The sequence below is a fragment of the Lithobates pipiens genome, unplaced genomic scaffold (genome assembly GCF_037356315.1).
Source record: "Lithobates pipiens isolate NorthernLeopardFrog02 unplaced genomic scaffold, aLitPip1_a1.2 Scaffold_16, whole genome shotgun sequence".
Classification (NCBI taxonomy): Eukaryota; Metazoa; Chordata; class Amphibia; order Anura; family Ranidae; genus Lithobates; species Lithobates pipiens.
Window position 1 is genome coordinate 279,363,578 of NW_027507748.1, and position 19,507 is coordinate 279,383,084.

General features: G+C 44.2%; 1 protein-coding gene across 4 annotated transcripts in view; it reads right to left on the reverse strand.

The window, feature by feature from the left end:
• The window catches only part of CEPT1 (choline/ethanolamine phosphotransferase 1), a 92,521-nt gene that overhangs the window by 43,792 nt on the left and 29,222 nt on the right, over positions 1-19,507 (reverse strand). For all 4 annotated transcript variants that reach the window (XM_077481490.1, XM_077481492.1, XM_077481491.1 and 1 more), the window contains exons 2-3: positions 16,133-16,503; positions 3,161-3,308 (exon numbers count right to left, since the gene is read on the reverse strand). In XM_077481490.1, coding sequence (XP_077337616.1) covers positions 3,161-3,308; positions 16,133-16,468 — 484 coding nt within the window. In that variant the 5' untranslated portion in view covers positions 16,469-16,503. The remainder of the gene's footprint in view (positions 1-3,160; positions 3,309-16,132; positions 16,504-19,507) is intronic.

A 19,507-nucleotide genomic window follows, 5' to 3' on the forward strand; every position in this document is an offset into this window, starting at 1 on the left:
AAAAGAAACGCTCTTTAACCACTTTCAGACCGGACCATTTTGCTGGTAAATGACCAGAGGTCTTTTTACAATTTGGCACTGCGCTGCTTTAACTGGTAATTGCGCGGTCATGCAATGTTGTACCCAAACAAAATTTGCGTCCTTTTCTTCCCACAAATAGAGCTTTCTTTTGATGGTATTTGATTGCCTCTGCGATTTTTATTTTTTGCGATATAAACGTAAAAAGACCGCAAATTTTGAAAAAAAATGATATTTTCTACTTTTTGTTATTAGAAAAATCCAATAAACTCAATTTTAGTCATACATTTAGGCCAAAATGTATTCAGCCACATGTCTTTGGTAAAAAAAAAAGTCAATAATTGTATATTTATTGGTTTGCGCAAAAGTTGTCACATCTACAAACTAAGGTACGTTTTCTGGAATTTACGCAGCTTTTAGTTTACGACTGCCTATCTCATTTCTTGAGGTGCTAAAATGGCAGGGCAGTACAAAACCCCCCCAAATGACCCCATTTTGGAAAGTAGACACCCTAAGGAAATTGATAAGTGGCATGTTGAGCCCATTGAATATTTTATTTTTTTGCCTCAAGCGATTGAATAATGACAAAAAATAATTTTTTTTTTTTTTTTTTTTACACAAAGTTGTCACTAAATGATATATTGCTCACACATGCTATGGGCATATGTGAAATGACACCCCAAAATAAATTCTGCTACTTCTCCTGAGTACGGGGATACCACATATGTGGGACTTTTTGGGAGCCTAGCCGCGTACGGGCCCCGAAAACCAAGAACCGCCTTCAGGTTTTCTAAGGGCGTAAATATTTGACTTCACTCCTCACTACCTATTACAATTTTGAAGGCCATAAAATGCCAAGATGGCACAAAACCCCCACAAATGACCCCATTTTAGAAAGTAGACACCCCAAGCTATTTGCTGAGAGGCATGTTGAGTCCATGGAATATTTTATATTTTGCCACAAGTTGCGGGAAAATTACAAACTTTTTTTTTTTTTTTTTTTTTCACAAAGTTGTCACTAAATGATATATTGCTCACGCATGCCATGGGCATATGTGAAATGACACCCCAAAATAAATTCTGCTGCTTCTCCTGAGTACGGGGATACCACATATGTGGGACTTTTTGGGAGCCTAGCCGCATACGGGGCCCCGAAAACCAAGCACTGCCTTCAGGATTTCTAAGGGCGTTACAGTTTTGAAGGCCATAAAATGCCAAGATGGCACAAACCCCCCCCCCCAAATGACCCCATTTTGGAAAGTAGACACCCCTAAATTTAGGAGTACACTAGTGAGACTAGGTAATAAATGGCGGGTGCCCTGAAACTATAAAAAAATAACTAACCAACCAGCGTCACCTGTAAGAGTTATATGGTGATCACTGGTGAAAGGGTTAACTAGGGGGAAATCAGGGGGCTTTATGCGGTAGTATATGGGGGTCCCTGGCGCTATAAAAAGCTGCGGCGAACCTAAATACCTACCTGTCTAACTAGCGTCACCTGTGACACTAATACAGCGATCAGAAAAATGATCGCTTATTAGGCTGGGTTCACACTGGAGCGATGCGGGAACGCCACGAATCCGTGGCGGGTTCCCGCATCGCATGCCTCCCGGCGGCAGTTCACACTGCCCTATGCGAACTGCTGGGAGTGTCAGTGAAATGTTAATGACACCCCCAGATCAGTTCGCATATCGCAGTGCGATCTGCAAACTCGGATCGCATGGTGTGAACACCCATGCGATCCGATTCTGCTGCGGGCCAAAAAAAGGGTCCCGTGCGAATTTGCGGCGGGTGCGACACGAATTCAGCCATACTATCTGTATGGCTGAACTCGAATCGCACAGAGATCGGATGTGATTTGCACTGCAGTGCGGTGCGAATCACATTCGTTCTCATAAACCGCTGCAATGTGAACCCAGCCTTAGTGACACTGGCGACGGGGGGTGATCACGGGGTTAAACCTTTATTGGGGGGGTTAGGGGGGCACATTAGAACTAAAGGGGGCTAACCCTAACAGTTATTACAGTCACAAATGACACCAATGCAAAAAAAAAAAAGCAATTGGTGTCACTGTGACTGGGGGGGGCAGGGGTAATTGGGGGGTGATCGGGGGTAAAGGGGGGGTGTGAGTGTGCCTGGCATGTTCTACTGTGTAGTGTAGTGCTTGTGCAACTCACCGATGCTCTCTCCTCGGTGCCGGAACGAAAAATACCGACACGGAGGAGAGAATACATCACTTCCTCTCCTGTGTTTACATTACAGGAGAGGAAGTGATGTCACCGGACATTTTCATTCGTCAGGAGCGATCGCGAGGGGGTGGCCATGAATGAATGGCCGTCCCCTCGTCCGGGATCGCTCCCGAACGAATACCGACCGCCGCAGGCACCGGGCGGGGGCCCGATTGGGCCCCCGACCCGCGGGCAGGCAAGGACGTACATGTAAGCCCTTATGCCTGCCCGTGCCATTCTGTCGACGTACATCGTCGTGCGGCGGTCGGCAAGTGGTTAAAAAATGGTTCAGATCCAGGAATTGATAGGAGGGCTGTGATAGGAAAGAGGGGGCAATAAAGTGCTTAAAAGAGCCTTTATTTACAGGTATTTGAAGGCAATATGCAAGACATGGGTCACTTCCATTACGCTGGACATGATTACATACATTTGCAATGGCAATGAACAAGCTGTACCATAGAGGCTCTTAAAATGGGCAAAACAGTATTCTCCAACATAATAATTTATTATACAAAATGTACTCACAGGATACGAAAAAAACAAAACCTCACAGATCTTTTTAGCTGTATACAAACACGATGCACTTTTTTAAAATAATGAGATTGCATAGATAAAAAGGTTAAAAATATGTTTTGTTTTTGTTGTTTTTTAGCTTTTTGGACATTCTATGAACAAATACAACAGTTGGAACTACGGTCTCTACCCGGAGTCCTGCTCTAAGCATTTACAGAAGTTACTTGATCACTCTTAATTGCTACTATTCTGAAATGTCTGATGTTACTGTCGCCTCTTGCTGCTAGACCAAATCCTGAAGCTATAGAACTATAGGGCACACTGTACAGGGGTCAGGTAAGAAACAGAACAATAGAACAAGAATTACTGTTTAATACAATAGAACAAAAAAAAAAATCCACCTGTAGAGAGGGAGTCACATCCATGGTCAAAAAGCTCCCCCAGTGGAGTACTACTGTTTGTTCTCCTTGCTTGCTTCCCGTCGATGGCATCCAAGGACTGGTAAATAAATAAACCAACAGCACAAGATACATATGTCCACGTTGGAGCCTGCAGAAGGAATGAAAAAAATAAAATAAATGATTGTGTAGGAAGCCTATACTGTATGTATCAGTTATCCACCACCCAGTCTTTACAATTGCTTATTTATTTTTTTTATCATTTAAAGTGGAGGTAGACACTCAAATCAACAGTATCTATTGTGAATTCTTATGCTGATAGCAGTAGTAAATAGACAGGAAGGTACAGTATATTATATTTACTTGTTTTCATTTTTTTTTGTTTTTTTACATTCCCTCAGTTGCTTTCTGGTTTCTAGCCTAGGTCAAAAATGATGTCATACATTCCCAGGAGTCCTGGTGACGTTTTTTCTTTCATCTGGAAGGAGTATTTTCAGCTAAGCACACCACCCTGCATGCATGTCTGAGCCAAGGGCAGATGGATTCCAGAAAGTATGGATCATATTCAAGATGGTGCTGGATAGAAATGCTAGGGGGAATGATTTCTCAACAAAATAAAGCTTTGAGACATGAGAGGTATACCGCTCATTCATTCATTTACAGAATTGGGTAAATCCCACAAATGCATCCTTTGCTACACAGTGTACTTCAGAGCATGGGGGACCATTAACAAGGACAAGTGCTGCAGCTTCACTGCATATTTCATAATGTAAATAGTTCTTCAGAGAGCAGAGTGTTCAGCTCTAACTAACTCCATCTCTGATCAGCACCGCTGAGAGGACTACTCAGAGGCTAGGCAAAATTGAAAATCGTTGGTAGTCCCCAGCAATCAGCTTTTTTAATTCTACCAGAGCCATCATGTCAAACAGCCTGAGAGCGTTCGGTCTCAGAAGTTATTTACCAGCTGTATATTGCTGAGCAGAATCTGAGAGTCAGTGAAAAAGCCCAACTGTTCTGGAGCACCTTCTTAAAGCCCATTTACACTAAGCCAGTTTGTGGGGGAGTGATCATCATGTGCATTGACTTGCAATGTGTTTAAAGGCAGTCCATTAATTGGCACCATTTTGGCAATATAGAGCACTGTACGGAAATGCAGGCGCAATTCTTTGGGCCTGGTCCACACTGATGTAATTTCAGATGTAACTGGGGTCGCACTGAATTGCATGACAATGGAAAAGATATTGCTTCCGATGGTGGCCATTTACATCAATGCAGTGCAGTTGTGAGGGGATTGGTACAATTTTGTGGTCCATAGACTTCAATGGAAACGCATCAAAATCGCATTTACACGTCTTTTTCTGATGCAATTTTTCTGGTTGTTAGGGAGTTGGTACATGCGGGCATCCAGGCGATGATGAGTCATCTCTGCTGATAGCGGGGGCTTCCCTGCTAAGAGCAGAATGAAACAAAAGCCAGCATTATTAAAAAAAAAAAAAAAGAAAGGAAAAAAGAAAAAAAGAAAAAAGGGAGATCCAGCCGGTCTGGTGTCGATTTTAAGGGGACCATGCAAGGGAAAATAAATAAATGTGTATGAGTCCCCCAGTCCCCCTCCCAAATCATACTAGACTACATGCCCTCAACAAGGCGGAAGGCACTTTGTCCCATGCCAATAAGGACATGGGACTCTTCCCCACAACGCTGGCCCAGTGGCTGTGGGGGGGGGGGGCAGCTTATCTTACTCTTGAACCCCCCTTTAACAAGGGGGTTTCACTCCTGTCCCCCTATGTGAACTAGTATGGGGTACATAGTAGCCATACTTATGTTTTAATTTACTTTTGACATTTTTTTATGAATTATTATTTTTTTTTTAATATAAAAACAAGGAAGAAGGATAAAAAAAGAAAGGCTAGTAAAGCCTGAAACAGTGACATCACCCACAGGCTTCAATGGTCCATCCATTGTTGGTGCTCCCTCCACTCCCCTGCAGCTGCGCTGGCTGACACAAAGGAGCCAGATCATTTGACCAAACCTGAGCGGGCTGAAAATAGGTATACCTCCTACAGATATTTCTTACATGGGTTAGTCAGAATAGATGTAAGGATGGGGAGGGTGGGTGCATTTTTAGTTAAGTGGTGCCTGGAATTACACTTTAAAGGGCTAGTTCTACCTTACTGAAACAAAAATTAGAGATGCACCGACATTTCAGCAATTAGAGATGCATCGACATTTTCAAAAAAGCTGCCGATAATGGCCATGGGTCGCATTGGGGTAGAGGCACGGCTGCGGAGTGAGGATGCCTGGGCTTCGTGGTTGCCCAGTGGTAGTGGCCACGTCATTCGTTGTGCAGCCGGCGTGCTCAAGGCTTTGCGCAGTCTTTAGAGCATACAAGGCTTTGTGGGAGAGCAAACTCCTTCCCTCCAGGATGGTTGCAGCTACTAGAATTTATTCTAAAAAGGTAAGCAATGCTGCTGAAGATCTTTCCAAATAGACATCCAAAAACTACTAGAATATACAAATAAAATACAATACAAGATTGATTGATCGCATGCCATTTAGGAAGAGAAAGCATTAAGTATGTGATTACTTTACAAACAAGGTAGTGCATGTTTAAAATGCACTACCCTGTTAATAATTTGCTAAAAGGATCAGAAAGTAGTTTGGTTTTACTTGAACACATTCAATTGCTATTACAACATGAGTGAGTATGACCCATGAGTGAAGATTTTATTTTGTTTAACAGGAGACATGGGGGGTGTAGAATACAGAGCTTTTCCTTCTATTGCTTTACAGCACTTTGCTCTACAGAGCTGCTGAGAGGAGGTGTTTCAGGAGGTGGAGTCAGTACAGGAATTACTGGTTGCAGGCACCAAGGTACCATGGGATACGTAGTCCTTGGAAACTGCAGCAGACAATCCATTTGCAAGAGGAGCTTTAAAAAAAAACGGTGTTACTTGATGTGTTCGGACTTTAGAAAGTGCTTTTAAAAGATATATCAGGAAAATAAAATGAAAAAATAAATGTAGCACACATTCCTAAACGAAATTCCTAGTAAAATAAAACTGCTGTTGGAATTGGAAGTCACCCACATGTGCAGTAGGTGGATGTTTCTACATCATACTAGTGAATTCAACATGAAATCAGTACGAGGTATGCAATAAATAATTTAGATAGATGTTAAACTGAATGATTTTGCAAGGTTCACTAATGTTTGGACAAATATACCCAGATATGATCTGACAATGCTCAGAGGGTACTCCTTGCCTGTTGTACTTTGCCCTCAGATGCCCTCTCCGGGATGAGAACTACTCGCATGACCACGTGCTGTGGCACGCCCAACAAATAAAATAAAAAATTGCCTGCAGTGTTCAGCCCATACCTGATACAGCAGGTTAGTGGACTCCAATCAGAGCTGACCAATGGGCCCCTGCCCAGAAAGTGTCAAAAAGCCAGATGAAAGCAGCCCTGAGCCACATGGGTCCCTTGTATAATCTTTCATGCAGTTTCCACTCTAACTAGGAAAAAATTGAAAACGTGTTTCCTGCCAAGTACCTAACCCTTTGTGAGAAATTCTGAGACCTCAAGTAGTGGTTAGAGAAACACTGCCTTTTTCAGCGTGATGCAGCTCTGCTCGACAACCTGTTGCTTTTTGCTTAGCATTGTACATTCACCTGTAAACGGACGTTTTAAATGTGGGTTTCTATCTGTCAGGTTAAATCGTTCAGGAGAGGTCGTAAAAACATCCCGTGTACATTAAGCCTTATTCTCAGTTTTTTTTATTTCTCAATTTGGACTAGCAGCCAACCTGCAAGCACCATAAAAGGATGATGGTACTTTATGGGCACATAGCTATATTGGCAACTCTACAGAGGAATGGAATCCGAATAGTAAAAGAACATACACTACTGAATGCTAGTTCTTTCTAAAAAGCATGCAGTCAATCAATGTTGTATTTTTTAAGCTGCACTGTTATACAATGATGATTGGTTAGGGTTTCTTTTTCTAAATTATGTTTGTGAGTGCAACTTTCTACTTCTGATTTTGATTTTAAATTAACCACTTCAATAACAGGCACTTAAACACCTTCCTGCCCAGACCAATTTTGAGCTTTCAGCGCTGTCGCACTTTGAATGACAATTGCGCGGTCATGCTACACTGTACCCAAATTACATTTTTATCATTTTTTTCCCACAAATAGAGCTTTCTTTTGGTGGTATTTGATCACCTCTACGGTTTTTATTTTTTGCTAAACAAATAAAAAAAGACCAAAAATGATGAAAAAAAAAAATATGTTTTTTGTGTTTCAGTTTCAAAACTTTGTAAATAAGTATGTTTTCTCCTTCACTGACGGGCACTGATAATGCGGCACCGATGAGGTAGGACCAATGAAGTGCCACTGATGAGGTGGCATTCATGGGCACTGATAGGCGGCACGGATGGGCACTGACAGTCGGCATTATATTGTACTGATGGATGCCAATCAGTGCCAAACAATAATACATGCCTATCAGTGATGCCCATTGTGGGCACTGATTGGCATCCATTGTGGGCACTGACTGGCATCCCTGGTGGTCTGGTTTGCGTCCCTGGTGGTCCAGTGTGGGCATCCTTGGGGGGGGGGGGGGGCTGCGCTGATAAGCTATCAGCACAGACCCCCCCCATCAGAGGAGCAGCTGATAGTCACCCGCAACAACGATCGCTGTGATGCACGCCCCCGGAGGCGTGCAATGGCTCAAAATCCTGAGGACGTCATATGACACCCGGTCAGGATTTTGAAACCACTTTGCCGCCGTCATTTTGCTATAGGGTTGGTGGCAAGTGGTTAAAAAATGGTATTACACCAGGCAGCTGTGTGCTTCTCCTTCCCTTTATAATTTTCTAATTTATACCTGGGGTTTAGTTTCAAATAGATGGTTATTTTTTTCCCCCACTATAGCTCTACTAGCAGTGCTACGATACTAGAAAAAGTGGACCATGTCTGCAGTGTGCAAATATTTTAGAGTTTCTGACGAAGACAGCAAATCTGAGTGTTTGCTCAGCTGAAAAAGAGGCGGTACAGTGTCAAGGCTAATTTTTTCACAACAGGTTTGATACACCACCTGAAAACATGTCACCCAGTTCAGCCTACAGAGTACAAGAAAGCACAGCTTCCAAAGAAGTACCCCTGATTGTCGGAGATAATGCATGGAACATGGCAAATGCTATGGAAGACAGTGAACTTAAAGTGGATTTCAGCCATTTTGTCATCAATCTATTAAATCCCTTACCCTGGTTGTTTTAACTTTGGATAGTAAATCTTTTGTTCTGCTAGTAAATACCTTATACAGCCTATTTCCTGACACTCTTGTCTGGTGAAAAGCCCAGGCTTATGACATCATGCACAGCTCTCTCTCTCTCATGAGAGTATGCCAGGAAGGGGGGGGGGGGGGGGGGGTGGGGGAGTCATAAGAGGGCCAAAGAGAGCTGCAGGGCTGGTGTGTGTGTGTGTGTGTGTGTGTGTGTGTGTGTGTGTGTGTGTGTGTGTGTGTGTGTGTGTGTGTCTGTAAATCCAGGAAGTGAACAGGCAGCAGCTTCAGCTGCCCACAGTTAAAATGGATGTAGCCAAACTTGGTGGAGGGAGATTTCTGCAGCATATTTGGCAAGTTCAGAATGGCATTATATATAAAATTATATGCATAGTGGTTGGAGGGAAGCTTCAGAATGGCAAGGATGTTTTTATTACAAATTATGGGCGCATACTGCAGTTCCTTTTTAAACTACTGAAGTAGTCGTAGCAGTTGTACTGCGGCAATTTGGCTGCTTCCCGAAAATCGTTGTCATTGTACGTTGGCTCATACACGCCGATTTGTGGGCGTGCGTACACCCACTGCCCAGCCGTGGAGCCAATCAGTGGGTGGGGCAGACTCGATGTCCGCCGGCCACCTGAAATAGATCCCCGCAGTTATAGAATGGGGATCTGTGTAAACAAGGCAAATCTCCCTTCTGACAGGGGAGATCATACAGATCCCATCTTTCTGCTATGCAGGAAGACGGATATGTGTGTTTCCCCAGTCACCCGATCCCCCAGTTCGTTAACACACTTAACCCCCTTGATCGCCCCCATTAAACCCCTGCCTGCCAGTGTCTAGTATAATAACAATGCCTATTTTTAACACTAAATTTCTGTAATAATGTCATTGGTTCCCAAAAGTGTCAAAAACCTCAGTTAGGTGTCCGATCTGTCTGCCGCAATGTCGCAGTCCCCCTAAAAATCACTGATCGCCAATTACTAGTAAAAAAGTAAAATAATAAAAAAATGCAATAAATCTATCCCCTATTTTGTAGATGCAATAACTTTCGCGCAAACCAAACAATATACGCTTATTGCAATTTAGTTACCAAAAATATGTAGAATACATATTGGCCTAAACTGATGAAGAATTTTTTTTTTGGGGGGGATATTTATTATAGCAAAAAGTAAAAAACATTAGGGTTTTCAACATTGACGCTCTTTTTTTTGTTTATAAAAAGGCAGAGGTGATCAAATACCACCAAAAGAAAGCTCTATTTGTGTGAAGGAAAAAAAAAATATCAAAATTTTGTTTGAGCACAGCATCGCACGACCGTGCAATTGTTAAAGCGGGAGTCCGCCGGGACTCCGCGTTTTTTTTTTTTTTTTAAAAGCCAGAAGCTACAAATACTGCAGCTGCTGACTTTTAAAATAGTGACACTTACCTGTCCAGCGCGCCCGCGATGTCGGCACCCAAAGCCGATCTCTAGATCGTCTCTCGGGTGCTGCCGCCGCCATCTTGGGTATGGGAATCAGGAAATGGAGCCTTTCGGCTTCATTTCCCGGTTCCCTACTGCGCATGCGCGAGTCACGCTGCGCAATAAGGATGGTCCCCGCTGCCTCTGGGATCTGTGTGTTTCTCAGCAGGCAGTGGGGCACTTGCGGAAAGGGGCGTAATCTACGCCCCTTTCCGCAGAGAGCTATCCCGGAAGTGGGTGCAGATACCTGTACTGTACAGGTATCTTCACCCCCCTCCCCCTGAAAGGTGCCAATTGTGGCGCCGGAGGGGGGGCGGGGGGTTCCGATGAGCGGAAGGTCCACTTTAGGGTGGACCTCCGCTTTAAAGCGACAGTGCCGTATTGCAAAAAATGGCCTGGTCATTAAGGGGGAAAATCTTCCGGTCCTTAAGTGGTTAAAAGCATACCGAGCATGGCACACATGCTACAGTTGGCTGTGAACGAGGGATTGCTGAGTCAGCGCACCATATCTGATATAGTGTCAAAAGAAAGAAAAATTGTGGGTCATGTTAAACATTCTCCCCTTGCTTATTTCAGATTACAAGCTTTGCATGTACAGTTTGGAATGCCACCGAAACGACTGCAGCAAGATGTAGCCACTCGTTGGAACAGTACCTACTATATGCTGCAAAGTCTTTTTGAACAAAAGCGTATTTTAGCTACGTGCATTGCAAATTGTGAACTGCTGGCAACACAGAGCAAATCAGTCGAGGTTAGCTGAAAATAGTTGGTCTCTAACTCCTTTGATTGCTGAACTAAAGCGTCTGCTAGGAAAAGAGGCAGAAACAGACCACGTAAAAACGACCAAAAACACCCTACTGGAGGCTGTTAACCGGTTTCAAGACAGAGTCCAACCCTCTGTACTGCATTGCAACAGTTCTAGGCCCTCGATTTAAAGAGCATATTTTAATGTGGAGAAAAAGCAACGTGCACGGGAAATGCTACAGACACAAATGGAGGTGATGAAAGCATCTGGCGAAGGAGATTGGACATGCAGAACAAAGGACCAAAGAAACGACTGCATACAAGTGAAGAGGGACACATTCTCTCGCTCTGATAGGTTTGATGAAATTTTACAGGAATGCACCCCTGTCCACAGCAAAGCCACAACATATGCAGTTACCCAACAGCTGGAGATTTATTTAGCTGAACTGCCCATCGCCAGAAGTGACAATCCCCTTGAGTACTGGCGCATGAAGGACATTTTTAAATTTCTTGGACAGGTTGCACGCAGATATTCATCTGCCCCAAGCACCAGTACAAAGAGTGAGAGACCATTCAGTATAGCATCTCATATCATTGATGAGAAGAGGAACAGTCTTTGTGAGAAAGCTGAGAAACATTTCTTTTTAAAGCAAAATCTTACACTTTTACACAAATAGAAAAGCAGTCCAAATTTCCATGTTAAAAGTTGTTTTGCACTATGTTTAAATTTCAATTACAGTTGAAACTTAAGTTTACCTAAACAGAATAGAGAACAGGGCAGGTCTTTTTCCGTTTTGTTGGTTAGTTCTAATTTTTGCACAACTATTTTCAATTTAAGTTGAAATAGGTTTCTAGAAACTGTAAAACAGAAAAACACCCTTCTGCCATAATTTCTGTGCGTTGGTTCCTTATTAGTAACTGTTTGTTTTGCACAGTAACTTTGCCATTTAAGGGATACATACATTAAAACACAATAGATGCCTGTCCTTTTGGGTAGTGAAAAAAAAAAAAAAAAAAAAAAAAGAAAAGAAAAGAAGAGGATACATATTTGTTAAAAACTGTCATTTTCGCATTCGGCCAAGTGCATCCTAAATTTTTGGCTGTTACCAAAATTTGACATTTTTCGGCGCACCATTAACAAAAACTGCCTATTCAGATAAGAGGCACAGTGGTGTAGTGATTAGCACTCTCGCCTAGCAGTAAAAAGGGTTGCTGGTTCAAATCCCAACCATAACACTACCTGCCTGGAGTTTGCATGTTCTGCCTGTGCCTGAGTGGCTTTCCTCCAAGTACTCCGGTTTCCTCCCACACTCCAAAGACATGCAGGTAGGTTAACTGGCTTCTATAGTATATGAATGGGGACCTTGGATCGTGGGCTCCTTGAGGGTAGGGACCGATGTAAGTGTGCAATGTACAGGGATAGGGACAATTGTAGACACTCAAACTGGATGGACTGGTGTCTTTATTCAGCCTTCCTAACTATATAAGGGATGTCTGTAGATAAAAACAAACTGTGCAGCCGTGATCTAGTGGTTACTGTTCACCAACACCGAAGCAAGCTCTCAGATGATGAACTTAGTGCTACTGCATCGGGAGAAAAAAAGTTCATGCAAAAAGAATCTGACTTAGAGAAAGAGCTTTAATAGGCTTCTCTTAGCAAGGACTGAAGCAATGTCTTGAGAATTTACCAGTCAGGCTTCATGTGGTACATAAATGCCTTATACCTATAGCAAGAGGGCATTATTCAACTTTTGGCAAAGTTTTTCATCTACACAGACATCCCTGTCTGCATAGGTGGATTTAAGGTCTCGTAATTATTATTTTCAGCAGACTGTTTTGATTAATTGTTAATTTTTCCTTTATATAAATTACAACTGACAGGCATGCCCCCCCTTCCCCAAATTTGTGGCTTTATCACTACATTACTTCCCCTCTCAAAGCACCATGCACAGAAATAAAAGGGTGACATATATGTAAACACTGTTTATTTTTCAGTAGGTTTGCCATCATGCCTCACTATGTAGAGTTGCAAATATTTTTTCGTGAATCTTTTGCAGTTTTGTGCCTTGAGATTCAGACAGGCTAAAAATGCTAAGCCACTAACCCGATCTCAGCAGCACTGAGGTCTGTCTTCCCTGTAAGCTCCTTTATTTGGCTTTCGGGCTGCCATTTAGGACTGGGCATGCCTCCCGCAAACCTGGTAGGCAGTCGTCTGATGGAGCTCCCCCTGCAGTCTGAGCATGTTTTTATAAAGACTCCCCACCACTTGCCAACTTGCCATTAATTTTAAACATTTCAACAGTTTCAATTACACGGGGAAAAAGAGGGGATTGGACAAGGGCTACTCCAAAAATTGCCCTCAATCCCCTATGGTGATTAGGACTATCACGGTACACATCCAAATATACTAATTTTGTATATTTTGTAATAAACTCTATTTTTATTAATGTTCTATTGTATATTTGGGCACAGCGATAGTCCTAATCACCATAGGTGATTGAGGGCAATTTTTGGAGTAGTCCAATCCCCCCTTTTTCCTCATTGAATTATTATAGGATGATGGTACCCACTACTCCTTTATCTTATCAATCTATAAAGGCAATACTTTCTGAGTCAGTTTCATTGACACAGCAGTTCTCTTACTGCAGAACATGTATAAAAAATAAAAATGAATACTACAGAAATTTTTTGCAAAAATCCTTCCAAAAACCTAACTTCCTAGTACTGGAAAAATTTGGATTATGTAGATACTAATGCAAACCTATTGAAAGCTATTGCAGGCTATGCTGCTGTTGTCTGGTTTCCAGTTTCATTCGTTTAAAAAAAAAAAAAAAAAATTGTCATTAATTAGGTCTGCTGGAATCTTTAATCTGATATTGTAAGGTACAAAGCACGTGTCCCATTGATTTCAATATAGAGAGAGCAAATTGCTCAAGCGAAACCCAGAAACGACAGTATGTGGCACCAGCTACTACAGTGAATTTCCTCATCCCCAGCATCCCTCTGGATGTAAGGTACAAGTGCTGGTTCACACTAGCGCGATGCGGTAACCAGCACGATTCCAGTACCAGTTCCTGCATCCCATAGGACTCGCAGGCAGTTCACACTGTCCTATGCGAACCCCTGCGGGTGTCAATAGAAAGTTAATGATAACCCCAGATCGGTTCGTATATATATATATCGCAGCGTGAACTGTCAAAATGGTTTAGGAATTGGATCCCCTGGGTGTTCACATCCAGATAATCCGATTTCAGTGCGGGCCAAAAAAAGGGTCCTGTACCATTTTGGTGCGAATGTGATGCAAATTCAGCCATACAATCTGTATGGCTGAATTCACATCGCACAGATATCACATGCAATGTCCACATATCACCAGTGTGAACCCACCCTAAAGGATTAGATGAAAATAAACACCTCAATGTAATTTAAATAAAGATCATTCCCGGAATTTAGCTTATAGCAAGGGCTCACACTGATGCGGTGCAATTTTACATGAGACCTGGCGTGCCAATGCAGTGCTATTTTGTGGTGTGAATTGTGCATTTCAGATGCAATTCTCACAGGCTATAGGGCTTAAAATTGCACCACTCTGCACTAAACTTGCACAGGACCCTTTTTTTGAACTGTACCAGAATCACACTGCATCTACTGTTTGCGAACAGCCTTCATAGGAAAAATGTGTCACTTGACTTGCGAATCTGTGTGTTCTGGAAGGCATCAGGACTGCATACGATTCACATGAGTATGAATCGGGACTTAGGCCTCTTTCACACGGGGCGGATCAGTAATGATCCGCCCCGTGATGATCCGCTCGCTCAGCGGGGATCGATCCGTTGTCCCCGCTGAGCCGGCGGCGGACAGGGCGGTCTCCGCACACTGTGCAGGGACCGCCCTGTCAGCTCTCCGCTTTCCTCTATGGGGATCGGATGAGCACGGACCGTCTGCCCGTGTTTTTCCGATCAGCTCTGCAGACGGACAGAAAAATAGGATCTTCCTCCGTCTGCAGAATCGGACAGTTGCGGAGGCGGACAATAGCGGGTGTCTGCGGATGCTCATCCGCAGACACCCGCTATCCCATAGGGACGAATGTATGCCCGTATTTCATCCGCAAACGGATGGATGAAATACGGACATACCATCCGCATGTGTGAAAGGGGCCTAAGGGACAAGTTACACCAAGTTGTTTTGTTGACTTGAGAGTACCATGTGCGTTAAATTTGCATTGTGTTAAGGCAGTCCAATAATTTGAGTGGGTTGGCAAAACACAGCAAACTTTAAAGAATATGTAAACCCTACATTTCATTATCCTAATATATGCCTGTTTGTACTACGTAATTGTATGAAAAAAGTATCCTGTTCTCCTTTGGATTGCATGAAACACCTGGTATTCCTGCTGGTCCCTTTGCTTTCCTATTAAAAACGGACCACACTAGGCATGAGGGCACAGCATGTCAGTTCTCTAGTCTGCTCTCTTCCAATAATTTAGACTTGTCCTGACATGCCTCTTCCCCCTCCTGCACAGCCATTCCCTGGGAAGATCAGTATGCTGCCATTTCTCTTCCCCAGCTCTCCAAGCTCATTATGCAGCTGAGAACAAAGGGTCTGATAACTTATAAAAAAAAAGAATGCAATTTATATATTTCTTAATTTCGGTTTCAAATTGAAGGGGTTGTTTTACAAGGTGATGGTTTACATATACTTTAACTAAAACCTGCACCATTTTTGATAACAGAGCAATGTTAATGAGGAGGTGGAGACACCAATCACAGATCGCCGCCATTACTAATAAAAAAAATAAATAAAAAAAAAATAAAAAAAAAAATAAGAATAATAAAAATGCTATAAATCTAACCCCATTTTGTAGACGCTATAACTTTTGCGCAAACCAATCAATATACGCTTATTGTGATTTTTATTACCAAAAATATGTACAAGAATATATAATTGGCCTAAACTGAAAAAAAAAGCTAGAGGGGATATGTATTATAGCAAAAAGCAAAAAGTACAAAATATTCAGTTTTTTTTGTTTTGTTTTTATAAATTGTCACTTTTTTTCGTTTATAGTGCAAAAAATAAAAAAAACGCAGAGATGAACAAATACCACCAAAAGAAAGCTCTATTTGTGAGAAAAAAAAAGGACCTCAATTTTGTTTGGGTGCAGAGCTGCACGACCGCGCACTTGTCAGTTAAAGCAACGCAGTGCTGAATCGCAAAAAATGGCCCGGTCATTCAGCGGCTAACTCTTCCAGGGCTGAAGTGGTTAAGTTATGAAATGTGAAAGCGGTTTATAAATAGGCACATGGAAAGATGGGTGGTAACACCTCTGCCTATCTTCATCAACATGCAAAGACCAGCCTATGTTGACTCCATGACTCAGCATGAGACAAAGGCCGAATGTAGCCATATTTGTTTAAAAACCTGTTCAATACAACAGAAGCATTTTAAAATGTAGAAAACAGATCACAAAAGAAAATAATGATCATTTACCTGTTCTGTTGCTGTTGGACAGTAATATGCTAGCACTACTGTTGTAAAGATATTGACTACAAGTCCTATGATGGTAATGAGGTTTGGTGCAATCCATGCTGGAACTTGTCCTACCAACCATTCCCAAAATCCTTGCATTAACGGCTCCAGCAGTGATTTGCCACAACTTTTGTAACGATGTTCCTCCAATCTCTTCAACTGATGCCGTGACAGCGGTGGAGTTGGCAATTCTACAAACTTGCTTAGTGCGTACATTGTTCTGGGAGTGTGTTCACAACTCGAAGAAAGTTCTGGCTGAAGTTCCACACATCGTCTCCTTGACCTTTGGGAACTCATGGAGCCGAGATTGTGGTGTCAGTCCAAAGAGAAATCTGGGAAAAGAAGAGAGTGTCAAATTCTGTGTTTATAGATATAAAATCTAACTTCGTATTAGATGACAGAATGCATATGATCTCAAATATAAGACATTTTTCAATCTGAAATTGTTAAAAATGATCTTTGCTTTTCAAATTGCAAACATCCAAGATTTTCTTCAACCATCAGAATAACCTTGATACTCATCGCACAAGGATCACTACTTTTCGGTGATTTGTTGACGTGACACTCACAAAAATCAATAAAGCAGTAAACTAATACCACTCTCACCACCATCGACTCCAACCTTCCTTCTCTTGCAGAGCTACACCAGCCAAAAAGGTTCGACCCACAAGCTGCTATGCCACTACTATGCCCCTGCAGAGAACTGCAACAGAGTGAGGATCAGAGAACTGGTAGCATGAATTGCAACTCTTTGAGAAGCTGTTTTTTTTTTTTTCTGTCAACTGAGTTGCTTTCAGTTTCAAGGTACTTGTCAAAATTTGTATCTCATGATTAGGGCCATGGTTAGTTTTAGAATTAAGTTATTTACTTTGGGTTATTAAAAAAAAACAGAATGCTAACAGTTTACACAGTGCTTTGCAAAATAAAGGGCGATAGTACAGATAGGGTCCGTTCACACAAGGGCAACACGACTTGTAGGCGACTTGAGTGAGGCAACTTGTACACGACTTGAGTTAAGATCACAGCGCGACTTGGGACGACTTCAACACGACTTGTGATGACTTCAACCTGACTTGGGACGACTTACAAGTCGCCCCAGGCCAGGCGACTTTTGCGTGGCCAAGCAGAGAATGAGCTCAAGGGGGAACTCCACGCCAAATTTCTGAAAAAAATTTGGCGTGGGTTCCCCCTCCGAGAGCATACCAGGCCCTTAGGTCTGGTATGGATTCCAAGGGGAACCCCCTACGCCGAAAAAACAGCGTGGGGGGTCCCCCCAGATCCACACCAGACCCTTATCCGAGCACGCTACCCAGCCGGCCAGGAAAGGGGGTAGGGACGAGCGGGCGCCCCCCCCCCTCCTGAGCCGTACCAGGCCGCGTGCCCTCAACATGGGGGGGGTGCCTTGGGGGAGGGGGGGGCGTGCGGCCCCCCCACCCCAAAGCACCTTGTCCCCATGTCGATGAGGACAAGGGCCTCTTCCCGACAACCCTGGCCGTTGGTTGTCGGGGTCTGCGGGCGGGGGGGCTTATCAGAATCCGGGAGCCCCCTTTAATAAGGGGGCCCCCGGATACCGGCCCCCACCCTATGTGAATGAGTATGGGGTACAATGTACCCCTACCCATTCACCTGTGAAAAAAAAAAGTACAAAAAAAAACACAACACAGGGAAAAAATATTTTATTGCACAGCTCCGGGGGTCTTCCGTCTTCGGGGGTCTTCTCGCCGGACTCCTCCGCTATCTTCTTGTAGCTCTTTTGCTAGCGGAGGAGTCCGGCTTTCTTCCTCGCCGCCGGCCTCTTCTCCCGACTTCGGGGGTCTTGTCCCCCTCTTTGGTTCTTCTGCCGGGCCACCGCGCCTTCTTATAGCTCTTTTAGAGGCGGTGGCCCGGTCTTCTGTCGCCGCCGTCGGCCGTCGCCGCCTTCCGTTCTTCTCCTCCTTCTTCTCCTGGAGATGTTGACTCGACGAGCTCTCCGGCCGCAATGCCAGGGACGCTCTGCGCTGCCACTTATATAGGGACAATGGGGCTGATGTCACATGGTGACCCCGCCCCCTTACCATGTGACATCAACCCATGTGACCAACCCATGTGACACCGCCCCATTGTCCCTATATAAGTAGCAGCGGAGCGCGTCCCTGGCATTGTGGCCAGAGAGAGCGTCGTGTCAACATCTCCTGGAGAAGAAGAAGAAGAACGGAAGGCGGCGGCGGCGGCGACAGAAGACCGGGCCACCGCCTCTAAAAGAGCTATAAGAAGGCGCGGTGGCCCGGCAGAAGAACCGAAGAGGGGGACAAGACCCCCGAAGTCGGAAGAAGAGGCCGGCGGCGAGGAAGAAAGCCGGACTCCTCCGCTAGCAAAAGAGCTACAAGAAGATAGCGGAGGAGTCCGGCGAGAAGACCCCCGAAGACGGAAGACCCCCGGAGCTGTGCAATAAAATATTTTAACCCTGTGTTGTGTTTTTTTTTGTACTTTATTTCACAGGTGTATGGGTAGGGGTACATTGTACCCCATACTCATTCACATAGGGTGGGGGGGCCGGGATCCGGGGGCCCCCTTATTAAAGGGGGCTCGCGGATTCCGATAAGCCCCTCGCTCGCAGACCCCGACAACCAACGGCCAGGGTTGTCGGGAAGAGGCCCTTGTCCTCATCGACATGGGGACAAGGTGCTTTGGGGTGGGGGGGGCGCACGCCCCCCCTCCCCCAAGGCACCCCCCCATGTTGAGGGCACGCGGCCTGGTACGGCTCAGGAGGGGGGGGGGGGCGCCCGCTCGTCCCCACCCCCTTTCCTGGCCGGCCGGGTAGCGTGCTCGGATAAGGGTCTGGTGTGGATCTGGGGGGGACCCCCACGCCGTTTTTTCGGCGTAGGGGGTTCCCCTTGGAATCCATACCAGACCTAAGGGCCTGGTATGCTCTCGGAGGGGGAACCCATGCCAATTTTTTTTCAGAAATTTGTCGTGGAGTTCCCTCGAGAGCTGATAATTCTGTCAGAGTCGCCTCCGTATAGACGGAGATCCGACTTGGAGGCGATCTCCATTGAAATCAATGGGTACCGGTCGCCTACTAGTCGGATAGAAGTAGTACAGGAACCTTTTCTGAAGTCGGAGCGACTTCAGTAGTGTGCATTAAGACGGCTCTCATTCACTTACATTGCTTTTTAAATGTTGTCCGACCTGAGGCGACTAGGGGCGACCTGAAGTCGGATCAGGAGTTGCCCCTGTGTGAACGGACCCATAGGCTTCATGCACACAACCTTTTTTTCTCTTGCTACTAGGAGGCATTTGTCATTTTTTTTTTCTTTCCTCTAAACCAGTGGTCTTCAAACTGTGGTCCTTTGCTTG